The sequence below is a fragment of the Metopolophium dirhodum genome, chromosome 2 (genome assembly GCF_019925205.1).
Source record: "Metopolophium dirhodum isolate CAU chromosome 2, ASM1992520v1, whole genome shotgun sequence".
NCBI classification, from domain to species: Eukaryota; Metazoa; Arthropoda; class Insecta; order Hemiptera; family Aphididae; genus Metopolophium; species Metopolophium dirhodum.
In genome coordinates, this window is record NC_083561.1 from 34,850,948 (window position 1) to 34,869,742 (window position 18,795).

The window sequence follows — 18,795 nt, forward strand, 5'->3', positions numbered from 1 at the left end:
ATCATGGATACCCCATCTAAAACTCATCAAAAAAGAAACATCACAAAGAACAAATATCATAAAAATACTAGCACACATTACATGGGGTTCCAAAAGCAAACTACTAATTCAATTACATAAAGCACTTATCCGGTCAAAACTAAAATATGGCGCAGAAGTTTACCAATCAGCCAAAAACAGAGTTTTGAAAACAATAGATCCTATACACAACACCTGTTTACGCGTAGCCATCGGCGCATTCAAATCCAGCCCGGTAGAAAGCATCTATATTATAGCCAATGAAACCTCTCTCTGGATCCGAAGAATTCAAATAGCACTCAATTTCGCCGCAAGACTAACAAGAAACAAGACTAAAAAAATAATACCAGATCACATCAAACAGCTTATCACAAATTACAAATTAGATTTTTCAAATATAATAAAAAAAATTAATTATGCAATCACCACCATGGTCTATCAAAATTAACATAAACGCAGAATTTGAAATTTTCAAAAATCTATTTTTCGATCTTAAAAGCAATTTCATTGGACAAGACATATACACTGATGCTTCAAAAAGCGAACAAGGATTAGGAATAGCAATCATTATTGATAAAAAAATAACAACATATAAACTACAAAAGAATTGACGAAATAATAACAATTAATTATAAATATTTTTATTTTATTCAGGTTAACTAACAAATACTTATAATGAATAATAAATAATAAAATTAGAAAAATATAAAAGAAATAAATATGGAGAGATATTCTCATCATATAAAAATAATCAGGAATGTGTTTGATTGAATTATTTATAAAAATAATATTAAATTATACATAGTATAGTTGTTCAAAAGTTATATATACTTATACATAGTTTTTAACAACAAACGTAATTTTAAATAATTGTATTACCATATGTATCTTTGAGAATATTTCGCTGTATTATGAATACTGTGTGTATTGTATATATAGGTATTATTGTCATATGTTTCAAATTGTTGCTTATACAGTGTTAAACGTTGTGTACAATACTGAGTGATTTACATAAAATAACGCTATGACGCGGCTGATGAAGTACACGATGTTACCTATAACATAATGTAAAAATATTTGTTAGACATTTTCCAACGGTTGGGTTAGGTTAATTTATTAATTTATATTGATAACACTACGCTTTAAAATTATATATAAATTATAAAAAAAAAATTTGTAATTCTAATTAGAAAAAACTGTTGTAAAAAAAAGCTGGAATATAACATAAAAAAGGTAGGTAATTGGATGTCGCTCTGCTGTACAGTAGGTTACAAGTGGGTCACTGTATAATAGATGGTATTAAATTTGAACTGAATGATATAATATCACGAAAAATTTGATTTAAAAATGTAATACAAGATTCATAGAAGTTTGTCTACCTTCAACAAAAAAAAGGTGGATAAGTGGATGTCGCTCTACTGTACGGTAGGTTAAAAGTGGGTCACTGTAATGGATGGTGTTAAATTTGAATTCAATGATATAATATCATTGTATAAGAAAAACGATTCTGAGCGAAAACGGCCAGTCAGCCTGTGATATTACCAAGTATATTTGATGATATTATTGTAAATAAAGTAATTTATATATAACCTATTTACGTGGAGCCTTGTTTTAAATTGTCAATCCTTAGCCATAAAAGTTAAACATTTTATACATTTTTAACTACAAAATAATTAATAAATTATAAATTTGATAAATGTTGTCAAAATTTGAACTTTAAATGCTTATAAAAATAAATTGTGCCTATGTATTTTTTACCCAACAAATAAAAATTTATTAATATTTATAGAAAAAAAAACTAAAAAAATTGAAAACTGACAATGTCCGTAAACAGCTCAAAAAGAGTCAAAATATTTTCAACATTTTATGGTGTATAGAAAATGCTAATATAAACATTCAGTGAAATTTTCAAGTATCTACAGTCATTCGTTTTTTAATCACAATAAAATAAGAAAATTGTTACATGAAAAATCGAGTAAATATCTAATGTTGTAAAAATATAAATTTCAGACGCTCATTAAAATTTAATTTAATTTTCTTCTAGACATTTTTTTTTTTGATAAAGGTAAACAAACTTATGAGTAATCTTATATTACATTTTCAAATCTTAGATTTAAAAAGAAAAATTTTTATGAATTCTTAACTCAAAATAATTTGATATTTTTCGTGATTATTCCGTATTTTGTCGAAATTTGAACTTTAAAAGCTTATAAATAAAAACTGTGACTAAGGATTTTTAATTTTTTTCATCTGCCTTTGAAACAATAACCTAGGAGCATTCTATTAAATTTTCAAGCTTTTTTACTCAACAGATAAAATTTCATTGATATTTATAGAAAAAAAAACTAAAAAAATTGAAAACTGACAATGGCCGTAAACAGCTTAAAAAGAGTCAAAATATTTTATGGTGTATAGAAAATGCTAATTTAAACATTCAGTCAAAATTTCATGTCCCTACGGTCATTTGTTTTAGAGTTACACCAAAAACCAAAATCGATTTTCTCGAAAATAGATTTTGCTTAGTTCACTATTTTCCCTTGAGCCGGACCTGAATAAGGGGGTATATTTTCAAATTTTGTTTAATTTTTTTTTGTTTCTCCCGAAATATTTTGAATTTTTACTTTTAACGTACTATAAATACAATATTTTATCAGAAACCACCTCCAAAGTTGTACCTATATTGAAGCATTTACGTGCTACAAAAGACTAAGGTTACGTTAGACACATAATAAACACATCGTAAAATCAATACTTTCCTCGCTCCGCTCAGAATTTAAAAATATTTATCTCCTAGATTGCTATATAGATCTATGAATAATTTTAAATTATTATATTATAAATAGTTGTATTGAGAATAAGTTACTTATGTTTTGTTTAATAGTTATTTTTTTTTATTTTTATAAGTGATTATTTTAATTTATTTTTTGAAAAATGTCCAATTTTTATGTTAATGTATATTAATGCCTATAGGTTCCATAATATTTATGTTCTAATTTATTATATTATATTTTGTTTAATTTCTGAAAAGTTAAATTCAACCTTTATAAATATCTTATAAATATAGAAAATAAAGAACGTTTTGTTTCAACGTCAAAGGTTCATTTAATATAATGAACTTCATTGATTTTTTGCCAAATAAGTGAATTAGACTTGTAGGTATTAAAAATATATTTTTTGTAACTTGAAAGATACCGCCCTTTTAATGTTTAGAGAGCACATTCTTTTGATTTTTTTTTTGTCCATTTATTGGTTTTAACTTATCGACTTTAATTTCACGTTTTTTGCAATAATGCATTTATATTTGTATAACAGAAACATTTCCCCTTACTTTCCGTTTACCTTATACCTATCTTAAATAATTAAAAAAAAATAGGAAATTCAAGTTCAATAATATAAATCATAATTACATGTTTCATAAATTGAATAATGTACTTATCTAATACGTTTCGAATGATAATACTAATACCACATTAAACAACACAAAAACTAGTCACATAAATCCACTAGGGGTCTCTAGGACCTCTAGGGGTCCACATGACCACATGTATACAGAAGGAGGATTGATTTAGAATTTTTCAAATGGATTTCTAATCCAGATTTACAAGTAGATTGTCAAAATAAAAATTCTAAATCAATCCTCCTTCTGTATACATGTGGTCATGTGGACCCCTAGAGGTCCGCTGACCACAGTTTGGGAAATGCTAGTGTAGATAAATTAACTAAGAATTAATTAACAAGAAAAAACCACGTGGATTATATATAACTTACTGAATGGTAATATCCATCAAAATGTACATAAAAAAAACAAAATGAAAATATATATTCTATGTATAATTTACATATTGTGCCGTCAAACAACAATTGTAAATATTAAAACATGCGTTATTATTGAATGGTTTCCACTTTAAATGATTATTAACTCGTGTGAAATTTGATTTATAATTCACCTACCTATGTTATATGATGTATTCCAATTTTTTATTTCTTCGTTTTAAATGCCTTCCGCATAAGCCGATCCGTTTCCAAATTGCTTTCTATAAGTAGATAATCAAGAGTATAGATCAATAATATATATTTTTTATGTATTGAAAAATAACTATAAACTATAACCCACTAATTCACAAAACATCATGTATTAATTATTGAATTTTTTTTTAATAATGGTATTAAACTGAATGATAATAAATAATAAATAAAACGAGATATTCGTCATTTAAAATACTCGGTTTAACAACGGAATTAATGTGTATAGATAAAAACTATACTTACTACAATATGGTTCAAAAAATGCAGTTCCTGCAATAAAAACACCTCTACCTGGATATTGATCAGTATTTAAACCTAATGGTACACATTCATTAAATTGACATTTGTCAATATTCATCAGAATTGGCGCGAGTTGTCCGACGGTTGCAGCACTGTGAAATACACAACACATTATTTCAATTTTAAAAGTAATTATGCTGTAAGTGTTTGTTAAAAACCGATCAAATAATATACTTTGTAAGAGCAGAAAATAATTTTATTTTCTGAGCCCAGAATGTACAATTGTCGTCTAATGACTCTGTGAAGTATGAAAACGATCTTCCGTGAGAGCAAGCAACCCAAGTCCCGAGTACTAAACATTATTAAACCATATATTTTAATAATTATTTGATTAAAATAACAGCTACTTCATAAATCTTGTGGTAGATAATTAATTCATTTACGTGATATACTGTTATTTATTTTAAATTACTTATTTAGAAATTTTTATGTAAATATTAAACCATTTTTTTGTATCCAAAACAAAAAAGGTGAGTATGTGGGTGTCGCTGTGCTGTACAGTAGGTCTTAGAAATTTAGAATCTTATAATATTTAACAGTCATATTAGTATCTACCCTAACCTAACCTGCGATATAAATAATATATTATAATGTTCAAAATATTTTGGTTTTTATTAATTATTGTGTTATTTATAGATATTTTAAATTTTTAGTCTTTATGCAATATGATACTATGATAGTTGGTAACATTTTTGTACTTTCATAAAAATACATTTTTTAATTTTTTACACGCGTTTAAAGTTAAATTTTAAACGAAATATTTGGAAATTGTTTTTTAGGTAAAAGTTAATAAAATCTTTAATTTTGAAAACTTAGGTTCCGTAAAAAACTCCAACATGTCAAAATATTTTGTTAATTTTATGATGTATAGGCGTATAGTAAATCATAAAATAAACATTGATTGAAAATGTCATGTATCTACGGTCATTTCTTTTAGAATTACACCAAAAACCAAATTCGATTTTGTCAAAAACCAATTTCACATAAAAATGCTCGTTTTTTGTTATTTTTTTTCCCCCTAAAGCTTTTGAAATCTATTGGGAATTCTAAATTTTAACCGCCTCAATGTACTAACTAGATTCACAAATAAAATACTGAAGTTGAAAATCGAAGCATCATTTCGAATACTTATCGTGTACACAAACACAAATGATAAAAATTAAAATTAAAAACACACATTTGTTCTTTGTATATCTACTGGCAGTGAGTACTGAATAGTGAATACTACAGGGATTTTTAATTTTGCATTAATTTTTTTTTATTAGATTAAAAAATATTTCCAAACTCGAGTAGTAAAATGTTGATTAGACTATCTCTTATAATTATCTTGGTTGCCTATATATCAAACTTGATTGTTTAATTATGCAATTGGGATTTTCTTTAATGTCCTGTTTTTCTTATATGACTAGGTTATTTTATATTATACTTTATTTTACGTAAGTAGTTACACATATTTACATAAATAATAAATATTATTCTTAAATAGAGAATGGAGATTAATGAGTCAGTTTTATTATGAAATAATTTATAAAAGCCGTATTAATATTACCAAACTCTTTTTCATGCGCTATATTGTAGCTAGGTTTTATATCGTTTTATGAACTATATCATTATCTTCTGCAATATATTTATTTATATAAAATAAAATATAGTGTTATGTTTTTAAATTAATTAGTTCTAGATTAATTGTCCATGATATTTCATTATTATACAAATTAATTTATGTTCACTTGTCATATTTTATTTATCTGTTAATTATATTAAATATTTCCAATAGCTAATACAAATACTTATTAAAAAAAATGATTACCATCAGCAGGAATAGCAGCTAAATCTGAAATACTCGTTAATTTCACTTCATTTATTGGAGGTAAAGTACATCCAGGCTGTATGAAACCACCATTCATATAAATGTCCACGTGGCCTATTAAATTGAAATAATAATAATATAATACGCCAAATCTAGATAACATACAAAACTCGTATAATTACCTACGGGACTGATAAGTCCAAAACCTAAAAATGGAACTGTGGGTCTACAGCTAGTATGTATAACGTCAACAAAATGAGCGTCTGATTTATCTAACCGTACTTCTCTCGGACAACCTTCAAATCCTGGTTGAGCTGGGTCAAATGCTGTTATTCGGCTCAAACCAGGGATGCCTTTACCAAAATATGAGGATATATGAGCACCCAAACTATGACCCATTACGTGAATTTTCAGTGGGTCCAGTTGATAATGATCGATGAGATATTTTCCAAGCCTTAAGGTAAAAAGAGATATTAAATTTTTATAATGTAAAGAAAATTTGTTTTGAATTTGTCTGTCATACTATTATACTGTTATTATATTATACTTATAAAACTTAACCGAAATGTATACAATTTTAAAAATGAAAGTGTTTATTAATGGGGATGTTTAAAAATGTATTAGTTTTAAAACGCAAAAATAATTATTCTCTAGTCCATATTTAATCATCAAACTAGTTAAAAATAATATGTTTAGAATACTTAAACAACAAACAGTACCATTGATTTATACATAGTAAGTATAGTATATCAATTATCAATGACAGTACCTATGTAACATAGTCAAAAATCAATGATGAATCACAATTTAATCTTTTAATTATTTACCTACTGGTTTAGTTGCAACTATGTTCTTCATATTGTAAAATGTACCTTTGTAAATTACGAGTTAAGACATAAATACAGTAATCTAATTTTTCTCTTAAATATGATTTTGTGATGTTACCTAATTAATTCTGCACCGACAATCCTTGTGTTTGAAGCTACTTGTAAATAATTAAATTTCTTTGATCCCTTTCCCCAATCAACTAAGAAAATATTTGCATCACGCTAACAAAAATACATAAATAAGTTCTAAATTAGAATTTATATAATCTGCAACTGCCTAAAAATAATATTGCTTAATAATATTATTTTATACTTGTTTTAAATATGCATCTTTAAGACCAGACATCCATTGATTTTCTCCGTCGCTATTAAATCCATGCACTATAAATACAGTGAATGGCCTCTTAGGATCGAAATCCGATCCTTCTAATAAAATATTCGGCCATAATTGTACAGTGTATCGAGCATTTTGTTTTCTAAAATAAATAGTCGTACATACATACATTTATTGATAAATTATAAAAATTAAAAACACGACATACCTAGTATATGAGTAGATTTTCACTTCTACCTCTTCAGGATTCATAGGTTGTGGAAAAGGTCTTAAATTTGAAGACCAAGGATGTTCCATTGAGAAACAACCAAGTTCTTCAAAACATCTAGTTTCGTTCCCAAAACCTGATAAATAAATTTCATATTGTCAATCTGAATATTTATAAGTGTAGTAAACAATTTAATGAAAGTTATCATTATTATAAATAAAAAAATAATAACATAAACCACAGTTTGTTTTTATAAACATTGAAAAAATAAATTTTAATTATACACTTTTTAATAGCATAATATATTAATAAACATTAAAATTGCAATATAAACAGATGTAAACAAATGGTTTTAAATTAAAACTAAACATTAACCTAACCTACCTATAATATTAGGTACCTATAATATTGCAAATTTTTTACCTTTAAAAAAAATTGTGATAATATTATGTACTGTTTATTTTGGTTGGTTTTTATAATATTACATTAATTGCACCCACACGCCATACGATACTTTAGTCGGTCCCTATGTGCGTGTGTAAGATTTAGTAGCTTTTTTTTTATCGTTTACATAATATTATTACTATTATTAAATACTTGCACAAAATATTTCTCACTAAATCAAATACTTATTATTATCAGTCATTCTAGTTTTCAAAACAATAGGTACAATAGGAAGATAATTAAGTTGGTAAACATAACTTTTATAACTACTATAAAGCTATTATTTTCTCAACATTTGTTTTATTTGTTTACCAAGACTGGGTGAAATACACTGTTGAAGTAATGCAGCTCTGAGGATGTTATCGGCATTCTTGGGTATCACACATTTAGCTTTTTTTATTATTTCTTCAATAGATTTTAATGGGATTCTTTTAAGTGTCTCTTTGGTTGTCGTGATAGTTTTGTTCACCACAGTGGCTCCATTTTGTAGCGATTCTTTTGTTATCGTAACAGTTTTGTTTACTACTTTGGTCCCACTTTGTTTCACACAATCACCAATCTTTTCACAAATATCTTTAACATTGTGTACTATCAATGTGGTAGAATTTTGAACGCCTGTCACTGAATTTTTAATAACTCCTGTTATTTTTTTTACAGTATTATCCGGTGATTGTCCATTACCTATCAACAATTAAACGGTTATAAATAATTTAAAAACAATTAACAACATAAAATTCAATATAAAAATATTGTCACATATTGTTAAATAAACTTTCACGATATCGATATTTATTTTACATGTTTTGATTTTCGAATAAACATTAGGTACATTTGTTCAATATACCTACATTAATACGTTAAAATATTATGGTCACTTAATAAATAATTAAAGTATTATTTATGAGTTGTATTAACTTTGTATCTTTTGTGGTTGTGCGTAATTTATAGCTATAATTATTCAAAATAAACAATCTATAACCTAATAATAAATGTACTATGAAAAGAAAATTTCATATATTGTTCCTAAGTTAACTCTATATTCAATGTTAAAAATGTTAAACCAAATAATTTTTAAAAAAATGGTTCAACAGTTTTATGAACATTTTAAACATTTTTAAGTGCAAAATATTTTAGAAATTTTCGTGAATTTTTACGAATTTTGTCAAATTTTAAACTTTAAATGCCTATAAAAAAATCATACGATTTTGAAAGTTGATTTAAATATCTAGAAATAGCTCAGAAATAATAAACATACATGTTTTGAAAATTATATCATAATAATGCTATTATATGAACATTTTGTAAAAATTTCAAATATCTATGGTTATTCGTTTTTTAATAATTTATTACATCATAATAGTCGTTTTGTTAAAAACAGATTTTGCCAAAAATTCATCTTTTTAATTAATATTTTTTTTCTCGATTATTTTTAAAAGTAAGTACTTACTATGAAATTTAAATTTTGACCTCCTAAAACCAATACCAGCTAGATCTAATTTTCTACCAAAAACCATCCTCGAAATTGAATATAAAATAATTTTTTCTTTTATAAATCGTGCATAACATCTTAAATAATAAACGTGTATATAATTTTGTATATTCACACAAAAAAATAAAACACATTATTGTAAAATCATATATTAATTGCTTCGCTCAAAGCTCGGAATCCAAAATTGTTTATATTTACAAATAAACAACTCAACTTATAAGTTCTAAGGCATAGCCAAACAATAATATCTTGTAAAAAAGATACTAGGTATGGTTTTAAGCTTTTTTACCTATGTCGATGCAAAGGTTTTTTTATATGTTACGTTTAATAAATATGGAATTCTTTAAAAACTATAAAAAAAAAATATTTATTTCATTTTTATCAAATATACCTACTCCAAAATCTATACTTAATTTAAAATAATTATATTGAGTGTATTTTATGAAACTATGATGTTTATTTTAAAAATTATTCAAAAATATATTAAACAGTAACTTTTAACTTATTGTTTAATGAATTGTATTTAATTTATGTTCTTATTTATTATAATTTATAAACATAGCCATAAATAAGGTAATGAATAAAAAAAAAACGTAAAATCAATATAGATACATTACATTACTTTTTTATGGACTTAACATTATAATCTATTTAAGTATTATAGATTTAATATTTTATTTGGTAACTATAGACATTGTTATTAATATTAACTTCTTTTTTTAAAAAAAAAAACTACATAATCGTCAAAATGTGTATCCAATAGTATTTTATTTTTGGTAAGATTTAAGTAATTCGATTTCGAAAATAATTTATTAATTATTACCTAGGTCTATATTAATGTGATGTCTATTCTGCTTATAATCTTGAATTAATTTTAAGTTTTATATGATAAAATACATCACTGAAATGTACTTAGAGGATATGCCCATTACACTATCTACATCAAATTTAAATTTTGTATATTATTTCCATACACAAAATTCATATTAGGTACGAAAAGAGTTTAATTACTTTGTAGTATTTAAAATGATATAAATATTTATTTTTTAATAAATTACTTACAATTATTTAAAGTGTTTAGGAATATTAAAATTCCTATGGATAGTAACTGGAACTTAAACAACATAACGATATAGTTATGACTTGCACCTTCGTTGAATAATGATCATCGGTCGACTGAACACGATGTGCGCTTGTTAACTGTTCATATGTACTAATCAGGTTTAGAATTATTAAAAATATTAATGTATATAATGTTTTCCGGTGTCTGACCTTAAGTTCAAGATTATCAAGATGTACACTTGGAGTAACCATCAATACAATAGTACAATAATATGATTCACAATGATTTAGCAATCAATTAATAATTACAATGAGTAATTTATAAAAATATTTTATTATGCAATAGGAATCATATTGACGTGTAAAACATAACAACAACATTAATTATTCTTATGTACCTACCTATATTTTTATTTATTCTTGTTTTTTACTAGCATTTATCAACTAGAAAATGACCAATGAGACGGTCATAATAGAGTCATGTGTCCATGTTAAGTTTTAATGTTTTGCACTTGATTACAATTTTGTATTTTACTCTAAATAAAATTGTCCTTTTTCCAAGATTCGGATCGAGTATAATACCCCGTAGAACATATTATGACAATATGACACATAGCACCTTGCTTATAGCTCACAATTCACATCAGGCATTTACAATATTTATCTACCTATGTAATCAAATTAATTTCGAGTCTTGAATCTCTAAGTACTTAAATAAAACAATGTGATCAAAAAATATTAATATTACAGAAGTTTCGGTTTTGAATTTAATACCAGTTTTTAATTTTTTCCTGTTTTTTGTTTTGAGTTTTAATATCGGTTTCCAATTTTTTCGGTTTCGGTTTTAAATGTAATACCGCTTTCCAATTATTTTCTGTTTCGGTTTTTCAACGGTTTATAGTTTTATATAGTGATTTTTTTTAACTCAGATAAGTTAAGTTTATATGCACCAATAATAAAAAGTTAAAAGTTAATTTAATTATAGGTTAACTCAGTTAGATTAAAAGTTATTACAAACTTTTTGTTAGCTTTTTATTAAGTTCAGAGCCTATCCTAAATACGTCACTGTGGGTATTATAATCATAGACTTATCAATTAGTTAATAGATCCATGATTATAATTAACAAAACCATAACAATCGGAGAAAATTGAAAAAAATAATATGGAAAGACATAGAGCAAATAGGTAGCTGATACATTTAAATATCTATACTTAAGCTTTATGCGTTACCTAGTTTAAGTGAAATTTATCCATGGTTTTACGTATATTTTCAAATAGATTTATTAAGAGTTAAGGTGATAATCCAGACAAAAACCAATTAAGTAAGGTTTAAGTGTGGAAATAATGTATGATTATACTTATATAGTTAAATAATTATTTATTATTATGTTATAGTGACTAATAAGTAATAAATAAGAATCAAGTACCTACCTATGTGAAACTATTCTCGATTTTTGTACTATAACATAATATTAATAGTATAGTAAAGTTATGTTTTTGGTTTATATTTTTATGTATTTTATATTGGTAGTCATAATATAAGAAACATAATATTATATTTTAATTAATGGGTCCAAAGATTGAGTCATGTAGGTATCAGGTACCTTATCTATTAAATAGAATAGTAATAATTAAAAACCGGATTTGTATTCTCTTAAAATACCTAAAATATGATGCTAATATTCTCTAAAAAACCTTCAAATATTCTCATTATATTCTTTTAAAAATTTAAAAAATATGCTGAAATATGCAAAAATATGTAATAATATGCAAATATAATCAATAAACAATATTTGCCATTTTTACATGCATTTTTAAATTTTTTTTTTCAATATTATTTTAATAGTAAGGTAATTAGGTATTAAAAGTTGCGTATTCTAATGGAATACTATTGCACTTTAGTAAGAGTTGGAAAAGATAAAAAAAAAAATTGTAGGTAAATGTTCAAAAAATTTTTCTGGGTACCGTAATATTAAAATTCAAAATAAATACAAATTTTTTCTCACAATCTATGAAAAATTCCAAAATATGCTAAATGGGTTAAATATTCTCAAATATGCATAGGTTAAATATGCATATTTTTCTACGCATTCGGAATCGAACGAATCTTCCACATTTTTTACTCTCAAAGGACTGCATAGAGCCAGTAAACTTTTATTTATTACACCATGATTAATTATTTGCCCAACGATCAGAATAAATACACTTCTAACATTAAAATGTAAATAACTATTTTCTTAAAATATATTCATAAAACTAACCAAACATTTTACCATTTATGTATCTAAACTTCTAAAGACTAAAACTAGTATTTTCTTATAATTAGAAAAAAAATAAATTCAAACTATTTTCAATATTAACTTTTTTAAATCAGATACCAATTAAAATGTTTTCATTTATAAAATTGGCAATGAACATAATCAATTTAATTAATACAATAATATCTCTATTACCGAGTTTCACTCTATATACATTTTGTGTATGTTAAAAGTTTTTTCTGTAATATCTGTAAATATATTCCAATATATAATTACAAGTAACATACTTTTTCTGATTAACGCAATTTGTTATTATTTAGGTTCTGTTGTATAAGTTATGTCATTATAAACATTAAAATTTAAATCAAAATTAATCTTAATAATACTGTAACAATAATACTAATATAATATACATAAAACATAACCATTGATCCATTCTACCTAAGCACTATAAATATAAAAATAAGTCATTTACTCGTATTTATTATAGTTTTATTTTTGATAATATCTATTTACAAAATTAAGTTATACAAATATTAGAAAGTAATAATTAATAATTATTACACACAAGTAAAATGTATCAATATTTGAAATGTGAATATTATCATACATTACTGTTTTTAAACTTTCAATAAACCGTTATTATAAATACAAAAATAAACATAACTGATATCCACTAGGTAATCATCATTAATGCTAAAAGTATAGGAACATTTTTAGAATTTATATAATGAAATTAAAATATAGGTTATCAATGATCGTTTAAAAATAAAAAAATTGACTGTGGTTACACCAACAAACAAAAATGTAAAATTCGGGCAAGTAGAGGCAACTTCTCTGCTGTACAGTAAGTATCTAGTATACCTGTCATTGAATAGGTCTAACGTCACTGCTGTAATAGATGTCTTAATCTTAAATTTCAATTCAACAATTAATCGCAGCATACGTAAAACGATTTTGAGCGGAGCCCGTCAGCCTAAATTACTAAGTATATTTTATGATATATTTATATTGTTATTAAAGTAGTTTATTTTGCTATTAGTACCTAATACGGTAGGTTGAATTAATTCATGTGTATTGTTATGTTGTATTACATTTTCTCCTTTTTTAAACAAAGCCAACACTTGTTATTAAAAAAAAAAAAAAAAATTTTAAAAATATCCAATTTTGTACAAATGTAAACGTGAGACGCTCATACAAAATATTAGTGGAATTCGGTACACTCATCTATTTTTTTATAATTCTTGTAAGAAAATTACCTATAATATCTTTAAAACAAATATATGTAAATATAACAAAAATGTTTAAAAATGCAAAATCAAATTTTTATATTAGCAAGCAGTGTTTAAAACATATAATATTGTTCTATATTCTCGTATAATGGTAACTGAGCTGCCTATTGATACAAATATAACAAAAAAAATATGCAAGCTCCAATGATCATCTACCCTAATATTTATCGACTTCCTCGTCTATACATTTATGTATAGTTTAAAACCATTCCAATTGCCCTCCCCCGTCAATGATGTATGGGTTGAAGAAGTACGCCCCACTGGCCCAGTATACTACATAAAAAAAGAGCAAAGCCATGATAGGTATAACCTTGGTATCTGATTAGTAATGTAATATAGCTTCCATATTGTCTGATTTTGATAGACAAAAAAAAATTCAATGTCTTTTTTAACTATAATAAATCTTAATATTTTAAGAACAATACCAATCAATTTAGAATTATTTTTAATCTTAATATTTATCTCAGGCGAAGATTCTGACTATACAATATTTATTGTATGTCTTATACATAATAATATAACGTACAATTAAGTAGGCATTTTATATAGTCATTGTAAATTGATATATTGGTACCTATCGTATATATCATTTTTACGGGTGCTGATTTCGCAATTTATATATCATTGGGTTGGAAATAATCAGCCATTATATTTTAATCCGAGTTATCCGATATTTCTTAATAGCTTTGCGTTGTAATAATTAGATACACATCTTCATCTATAAAAACATAACCTACTTTGTACCTACCTATTACAAAATATTTACATTTCAGATGCAACTTATACATTAAATTTTAAATTCAAAAAGAGGGACATTTTATTAAAAATAAGTTTAAAGTTAATATTTGAATAATTATTTATTATATATATACTATGTTAGACTCTTATAGCGGTGCGATGAATGTATTGATTTTAAAATGATCTGTGTTTTTGTTTTGTTCGTGTCTGTGTACACGATAAGTAATTAAAATAATGCTTTGATTTTCGACTTCAATATCTTTTCTGGTGGGAAAATGATTCTAGTTGGCTACTTTCTTTTTACTAATTGACCCAGTAATTTTCAAAAGCGCCGGAAAACTAAAAAGAACTAAAAACGGAAAAATGGGAATTTTTAACAAAATCAATTTTGATTTTTGGTTGTTACTCTAAACAAAATTACCGTAAGTAGAAATTAAATTTCACTGTATGTTTATATTATCATTATCACCATAATATATAAATAAAATAATTTGAGTATTTAAATATTTTGTAGTTAAAAATGTATAAAAAGCTTAATATCGTGGCTAAGAATTGAAAATTTAAAACAAGGTTCCACGTAAGTAGTTCATACTGTAACCAAAAAATCTAAACAAATAAATAAACACAGTTATTTGTATAGACATTTTAAGTTCAAATTTGGACGAAATTAGATATTTAAATGAAGATTAACGAGTTTAGTTGTTTTGTTATAATTTAAAAATATTACTCAAGTGGGTACTTGAAACTTTTAAAATATATTATTATAATTTATACACACAATGCAATTTTCAAATAAAACTTTTTCAACACCTATGCGTAATTGTAAAATAAATAATTTACTTTAATCGTAATAATATTATATGCTGACGGACCGTCTTCGATCAGAATCGTTTGTCGTATACCTACAATGATTTTATATAATTGAATTCAATGCATATCTACATCATATATGAAAAACGATTTGTTAGTCTATATTCCTAAAGATATTTTATTATATGTTTATATTGTTATTAGTAGGTAATTGGTAATACTTGGGCTAAAATAATTTTTGACAACAACAAATGTCATACATTATGTTTATATAATAGTTAAAATATTTTACTATTAGTATTTTTTCTTTTCTTTTTTTTATTGATCGTGAAGACCGGTTACTATGGCCATTAGCTGTTTGTTTTTCTGCCATGCCCGGGTGGGGGGATGGCGGCACTTCTCTCCGGACACCGTGACTTGCCCGAAGAAAAATGCCACCCGTGAACCGAGATTTGAACCAGCTCCGGTGTGCGTCATAACCGACGCCTTAGTCCGCTCGGCCACTCCGTCCCACAATATTATTTCATATAATATATTACTAGCTATTTATAAGTTTATAACGATTCATAAGTCGATTAAAACGTAGGTACCGCGTAGAACAGTATATGAATATGTTCATCATACAAACTAACCTAAATATTTTTAAAATATGAGTTTGTAAATTAAATAATAATAAACATAGTGGCGAATCGTCCATACGAATAATATTTTTGAACTACAACAAAATAACTAAAATTTAAAATCATTTTATTCGGTTAAACATTTTATTTTGACAAAATTTGAACTTCAAACGCATATAAAAAACAGTCGTGCGTATATATTTTTGATATTTTTTATTCAAAAAAAGTAGATGTAATTTATCTATAAATACGCAAAATGTGATGTAATATTTTAAAATGTATATCATGTCTAGAAAATAGTAAAATAAATATTTAGTGAAAAACTAAATTCATTTCTGACAAACAACAACCAATAATATTTTTTTTGTTTTTAACTCTTAAGTACCTGCAGCTACATCTATTTACTACCAGAAACCACACTCGAAGTTGAAGATATAAAAATCGTCTATAAAAAGTGTTTTCAAACACACAAAACAAAATTTTTAAAAGAACACACATCAATGTAAACCATACATTCATCGCTCTACTATGCAAGACTTTACAAGAAATTAAATTTATAATAGTACAAAAAAAATGTCTTCAACTTTATTAGGTATAAAATTAATAATAGGTTAGATAACTGCAAGCGTAGTATCTATAATCGAAACATTAAATTTAAACTTCGGCGCATAACGCGATTTCATTAACGTTAGTTCGACGGTTTAAAATAATATTGTCATGAGACATAAATCATGGTTTAATGGTTGGTGTATACAAAATACTAAATAGGAACTGATTCATCTCGTATTATCTTCCGCTAGTTATGACTTCTTAGCTAATTTCATGAGTATTATTATATTATATACCTACACCTATCCATCGCGGACACCGATTATTGGCCAATGATCGCACAAAAATGAAAGAACCTGACTCGTGGTAATCATGCTTTAAGAATTTATGAGTAGTGAGTACCTCTAAAATAATGGTGAAAAAATAGTATTGATGAAACAATGGAAACATAAATTCATAAAATCTTTACCGTCTTAATCAGAGTATTTTAATTGTTGAAGATATATACTGGGTCCATTTTTTTTTGTCATTCTTCGTATAAGTCGTAGACAATTTCAAATATCTTTAATAAATTATCAAAAAAAAAGACAATATACTTTGAAAATTGTATATCATATTTAGTAAATGCTATTATAAATTTTTGGTGAAAATTTCAAGTCTCTAGTCTCTACAGTTATTAATTTTTGAGTTACAATACAAAAACAAAATCTATATTGTCAAAGACTTGTTTGGCGTAAATATTCCCGTTTTTTCTTATTATTTTTTTTTGTTTTTATTCTAGTTATTTTTTAGAACAGGGAATTTTTACTTTTATCTCCGAAAGTATCAATCAGATCCACCTTCGAAATTGAGAATTAAAATGTGATGATTAACATAAAAAAACACACATTATGGTGAAACCATACATCCATCGAACCACTCAGAATCTAAAATAATTATGAGCATCAAGTACTTATTAGATATTTGTTTTCAATATAAATAGTTTCTAGATGTATTTAACTCTATGTTAAACTATAGGTTTTATATGGATATAAAATGGAAATTATTGTTTTGCTGTACATATGTTATAATTTATTTTGTAATTATAAAACGTGTTTATTATTGTTCATATACTCATATATCACCTAAGGAGAGGGAACTGAGTATAAGTACATAATAATCTGAAATATATATAAGTAGATATCTAATAGTTAATAATAACACATATAATATCTATATATTTTTATCAAGAATTTATCATTAATCAGTGGTTCTAGTTTATAATGTTAGAAGTTAGTAGTGTTCAGAATTAAGTAACAAATTGAATTGATCTATATACTCGTGCGTTATAAAATAGGTACCTCCTACATAATAGTTTTAAAAGTATTGCTATTGGCCCAACAGTTGTATAAAATATTATAACTACAACAGATATAGGTAGTTTTTCAATGATATTGTACAACTATTTCCCAAGTATACAAACAGATTGATTGTATTTTGTTTGATATTTTAATACATAATACTATTGTTATACATTTTAATATTGTTGAAATGTATTTAATAAAATATTGTGATAACGTTACCTATATTAAAATAATATATAATAACATATATATATATATATAATATATTTATATAAACTACGCTGCTAGCGAAATAAAATCATACAATTAATACAATAATTCATACAATAATTTCATTGAGTTAACGATACACATATAATCAATAAATAATAATATGTTAGGTACTCTTTGTTCCAATGTTAAGTATGTAAATATACCCACATAAAGATATGTGTTCCCAAACTTGAGTAGATTATAGTATAATAACTAAATAACGTATTTACTATCAGACGCAATTTTACTAGTTACTTTATAATTAGGTATTTAATGGGTAGCTAATATTCAAATAGCAATAACAGAATACATATTTTTATATTATATTCAATGTATAAAGTGGTAACTGGTATTAGCAAGGTAGGTATTTATACTATATGCTAATTTAGAGTTTGGAATAGGTGGAGGGGATTTT

General features: G+C 25.1%; 1 protein-coding gene across 1 annotated transcript; it reads right to left on the minus strand.

Annotated features, from left to right (window-relative positions):
* Positions 1 to 643: 643 nt before the first annotated feature.
* LOC132939493 (inactive pancreatic lipase-related protein 1-like) lies at positions 644 to 10,664 on the minus strand. The gene is made up of 11 exons (XM_061006685.1): positions 10,519 to 10,664; positions 8,280 to 8,648; positions 7,524 to 7,659; positions 7,295 to 7,457; positions 7,100 to 7,203; positions 6,337 to 6,608; positions 6,155 to 6,268; positions 4,519 to 4,636; positions 4,288 to 4,436; positions 3,970 to 4,052; positions 644 to 1,073 (listed from the first exon to the last, which is right to left on the minus strand). The coding sequence occupies exons 1-10, from the start codon at positions 10,580 to 10,582 to the stop codon at positions 3,997 to 3,999; spliced, it is 1,545 nt and encodes a 514-aa protein (XP_060862668.1). The 5' UTR covers positions 10,583 to 10,664; the 3' UTR covers positions 644 to 1,073; positions 3,970 to 3,996.
* Between the last annotated feature and the right edge of the window lie 8,131 nt (positions 10,665 to 18,795).